The following is a 5,000-nucleotide window of genomic DNA, read 5'->3' as shown; positions in this document are numbered from 1 at the left end:
TGTATGATATATCAATTTATATTTGATTACATTACTTACCATTTCCTGTGCAAGTCGTGCAATTTCTTTAGCCGCCTCGACCATTCTTGTTTGATAATCTACATAAGAATCGACCGTATCGATCGTAGACATTCTATGATCCTCTAATCTGACCATAGCTCGTGATATAGTATCTATCAAGCCTGTAACAATTCCGTTAGATGTTGATATTGTTTCCAATGTATTTTGTAACTCGTGTAATGCATCTTTCATTGATTCGACGGTTTCATCCACTTCCGCGTGAAGCGAGGTTGCATTAGGATTTCCTCCGGATTCTTTGGTAACGTATATCAATTGTAAGGCTGATTCTGCTACCGTTTTGGTCTGATCTAATAATACCATTTGTTGTTTCGAATGTACCATATTAGACGCTGCACCAACGGCGCATGATACCAAGGGTTCGCAGTACAATGCAACTTGATTAACGGAATGTCCAACATTTTCTGCTTCGTATTTCGCAGCGTTACGCAATGGTTCCAATTTCTCTCTCAATTCGCTCGCGCTACTTTCCATTTGATCGGTGAAACCTTGTACAGTGTTATCCCGTCGAGGTAGAAGAGCCTGTGAAACGGCACTGAGCGAGGCCGTATCCAGTTCACGAATTCTAGCTGAAAGCTTTTCTATTGCGGCCTCGCATTCCTTTTGTCCTGGCGCTTTGTCACGTATCGATGCCACCAACGATTTGATCGAGTCGCTTACGTTTTTGCTATTGTTGGCTAAGAGTTGCCAGGTAGGCGGATCTTTCGGCGATATGGCCAAACTTTTTGCAACTTGTACCATAGCACAGGAACCACCGATAATAGCTTTTCCAGCGCTCGTAATAGGCTCCTGAGCAGCCCTAGCTGCTACGGATATTTTAGCCGGTTGACTGGCGAATTCCGGGGAACTTGCAAACGTGCAAAGATTATCGACAGCCTCTAATAGTGGCTTCGTCGCTTCCGCACACTTTTCACGATTTATCTCGGAATAATTCTGATCTAATGCCTTTATTTCCTTAACTAGGGAAGCGGTTGAATTTGCTACGTCCTTTGCCGATTGCACGAAGTGACGTTTGGCAACTGGATTACTTGTTTTACTAGATGCTTGACGGCAAGCATTGCACAATGCACTTGTATGTTTGGCTATCATTGTAGCCGCCGAAAGTACCTGCTGTTGAGTACTCGTTGGATTACCAAGACTCTGACAACCAGTGTGAATGGCTTGAGCGGCTCTTAAGAATTGTGCTTGATCTACAAGACCAGGTTTTCCAGCTACCGACGTTGGATCGCTAACACCAACCAGATATGCCGCTTGTGCTGCAGCTTCGATTAATCCGCAAATAGATGATGATACTCCTCTAACGGCTACTGAGAACTGTTCGTGTTCCGATTTCTTTGCATGATTTGCAATACCCGTCATACCATCGCCAAGACTTTTACTCTTTTCCATGACAATTTCCAAACACTCGAAGTAAGATGCATCGGAAATGGGTTCGCTAGGATTATCCAAAAGTGATGCCATCGATTGAATATTTCTTATAGCATTGTCACATTCATTTTGTCCTGGTGCTGCGGACGTACAAACATCGACTAAATAATTAATTGAATCGGTTACTGCTCGTGCAGCGGCAGATAGTTGATTCTTAGCATTCGGCGCGCTAGGATCGGCGGCTACTGATTTCGCTGTTGTTAAAAGTTTGCTGGACGTCATGCTAACATTTTTCAAAGAGACCACCATTTGGCTTCTGGTTTCTATGGTGGTCTGACTTGCCATTTCCATACCAACGCCTAATAGATCTCCGAAAGCATTTGAAAATTGTTTTGAAGAACTCGCCAATTGTACAGGCGAACGAACCGAAGAGACGACGTTCGAAGAGGCGTCGTTCAAGTTGGCAGCCGCATTATTAAGGTCATTTTGCAATTGTCTGTAAAAAAAAAAAGAAAAAAAAAAAGATAACATAAATATTAAAATATAATTCTGTCATATCGTTTAGTTTAGCTGAAACTTGTGTGTCCAGTTACACATTATAATTCAAAGATAGATAATAAATAGAACAAGAACAACATGCATTATTAGTAAACGTAAAGTGTATATAAATTTGTGATAAATATTTACCCATAATTCTTATCGGTATGCGGGAACTCATTCATATTAAGAACTTGGCTCATATCGTCTATCGTGTGAATAGCATCGTCTACGTCTCTTTGACCAGGCAAACAAGAGACACATTTGTTCAATGAGTGCGATACGTCCTTGGCGACGGCAGCTAAGTTAGCTTCATTTTCTGGATTGTCCGGATTTTTCAATGCACGTCTGGCCTCTTGGACAAGATGTAGAGATCGAAGTATTACATCGTCGGCGGTCATTAATACTTTCTTTTGCGTTTCTGGTTGATCAGACGTAGCGGCGACACCGCGTACGGCATATGTAAGATCTTTAAGTGCCGATGCAGTTTCTCGTGCGGCACTTCCAGTGTAATTTTCATTTCCTTGTTTAGCAGCTGATAACAATTGTGCCATAGCATATCCAACATTCTTGGACGTCGAGCCAAGTCGTAAAGCCGTAGATTCCGTAGTTTCTTCGGGCAATGGCCTCAAAGAGGCAGCCTCGACAGCTTGATAAAATTCTTTCAATTCGTCCTTCAAACTATTAATTAATTCTTCGGCGGCATCTAATTCTAATCCACCGCAAGCTTCTCTCGCTCGTGTTACGGCCGATCTTAAATCGGCCAACGAAGAACCAAGTTGTTGTGACGTATTATTTAATTGCATTGCCGATGCCTGATCGGTGACCGTAGGTAAAACAGCTCTGGCAGCTTTGATTACGGCAGTGCCAGGTTGTAAAAATTGTTCCGCTGCATTGATCAGATTAAGTTGTGCGGTAGGATTGTCCGGTTGGGCTTGTGTTCCTTTTACCCCAGCGACCAAATGCGGTATATGTTGCGCCATCAATCTACACTCCACGTTCAATTCTTCCTGGCTCGCGTGATTAGTGTTGTGGTGTACCGCACCGGAAGATGCAGCGATGCATTGAGTTGCCGTCGATGCTGCTTGTTTCGCGCAGGCCTCCAAACGTACGATCAATTTTCTACGCAATGCCGGTGTTGCGGCTACCGTCGTTGCCGTTCTTAATTCCTCGGCTGCCTGTCTAAGCTGATCCTGCATCTTTGCGTCATGCGGACTGCTCGTACATTGTCTAGCGGCTTCAACCATTTTCGCTGTAGCATCGGCCAATATCTTGGCGGCCGCTAAGAGACGCCGTTGTTGTTCCGGATCGGACTGTTTCTCAGCTTCACCTTTGATACTTTGAATCAATTGCGCTGTAGCTTGACCAACGACTCTGGCCTGTCTAACCATTTCACCGGCGTCTCCTGTACTAGCAAAAAGTTTATCCGTTGCTACGAGAATGGTTTCTACTGCGCCCTCTTGAATAGATTCCTTAGCGCGTTCACCTCTGGTTGCCGTTTTAATATGATTCAAAAGATCGTTCAATGTTCTACTAACTTCGCTCGCTGCCGTACTCAATTCTTTCAATAAATTCTCATCGTTACAGGTTTCATTGCATACCTCGACCAAACCCTCGACGGCTTTTGTTACCTCTCTCACAGCATTCATCAACTGCGTTTGACAAGCGGGCGAGTGCAAAGTCGGTGCTACAACTTTCGCACAAGCTACCAATTGGGACGTAGCTAATGCGCATTGCGTTGCCGCTGATATTACTCTGTTTTGCGTAGCCGAATCCTCGCAGGTAGCCGCTATGTTTTTAGCTTTTAATACCAAAGCGGCGGTCGTATTCGCAACAGCTTTTGCCAATGCTAACAACATATCCTGTAATTCACGATTAGAATCGTTTTCCTCGCCTATCGTGGTCAATACTTGATGCGACGCTTCGCCAACTCGAGATGCAGCGTTCAACAAGTTCTGCCTTGGCTGTAAAACAATAAGAGATTATGTCAAGGGCAATATATTTTTTATAATCTTGTTAAGAAAAAAAAAAAAAAAAAAAAAAAAAAAAGGAACATTTCAAGATAAACTAAAAATGAGCGAAATTTATGTGCTTAGATATTATCCATAAAGAATAGAAATTATATAGAAGGACCGTAAGTAAGAGAAAGTCAAACGTTCATTTTTTGTATCTATCAATGGACAAATATCGAAATATTAATATCGTCATTAACGAAATCGCATTGTTTAATATTTATCTTTCCTTATTAACTATAATTATATTATTAATATTTTGAAATAAATTATGTTAGATAAAATGAATAATATTACCTCTTTAGTCTCTGGTTCCGTTGCTTTTAATAGATCAGAGAAAGCGGAACATAATTTTCTAGCTGCATCGAGTAAACGTTCTCCAGATGATTCGTCGTCCATCAATGCGGCTATCATTCTAACGCCTTTCGTCATTTCAGGAAGATTCGTGGCTATAGTTGTTATCGCTGCACCTACGGCCGTATGATCTACGTCATCTGCTGGGCCTGAGGTTAACGTGACTACTTGTGCCGTAGCAGCATTCATAGCAGCTATCTGAGAGCCAACATTTTGTTTGTGCGTATCTATGGTCTGTTCGATCCATTTTAGGGATGCTGGATCGGTACCGAGTTCCGGTAATTGTGCTTTGCATGAGAGTTCCGTTTCTGCGATATTTATCACCTCGTGACCGGCTGTTATCGTCGATAGTAAGGCACGCTGTGGTTCCGACAGGACGGATGTAACTTTTGTTTGTTGCATCTATTTATGAAAAAAAAGAAAAGAAAAAAAAAAAAAAAAAAGAAAAAAAAGGACAAAAAAGAAAATCAATTACAACCTCCAATCGTAAGAGTTCAGATTCCGTCGTATAATCGAGTTTATTTATTTTCATAAAGAGAAAAAAAAGAAAAAAGAAAAATGGAAATAATAATAATAATAATAATAATAATAATAATAATAATAATAATAATAATAATAATTAACTTCCAACACAACTGTAATATAAATCTT

At 41.4% G+C, this 5,000-nt stretch overlaps 1 protein-coding gene across 6 annotated transcripts in view; it reads right to left on the bottom strand.

Moving 5' to 3' along the window:
- The window catches only part of rhea (Talin_middle and talin-RS domain-containing protein rhea), a 23,069-nt gene that overhangs the window by 6,293 nt on the left and 11,776 nt on the right, over positions 1 to 5,000 (bottom strand). For all 6 annotated transcript variants that reach the window (XM_035864170.2, XM_085657913.1, XM_085657914.1 and 3 more), the window contains 3 exons: positions 4,293 to 4,751; positions 2,134 to 3,947; positions 40 to 1,942 (listed from right to left, as the gene is read on the bottom strand). In XM_035864170.2, the coding sequence (XP_035720063.1) occupies positions 40 to 1,942; positions 2,134 to 3,947; positions 4,293 to 4,751 (4,176 nt within the window). The remainder of the gene's footprint in view (positions 1 to 39; positions 1,943 to 2,133; positions 3,948 to 4,292; positions 4,752 to 5,000) is intronic.

The sequence above is a fragment of the Vespa mandarinia genome, chromosome 6 (assembly GCF_050613455.1).
Source record: "Vespa mandarinia isolate Hongniang chromosome 6, ASM5061345v1, whole genome shotgun sequence".
NCBI lineage: Eukaryota > Metazoa > Arthropoda > Insecta > Hymenoptera > Vespidae > Vespa > Vespa mandarinia.
This window is presented reverse-complemented; position numbering and strand designations above follow the sequence as displayed.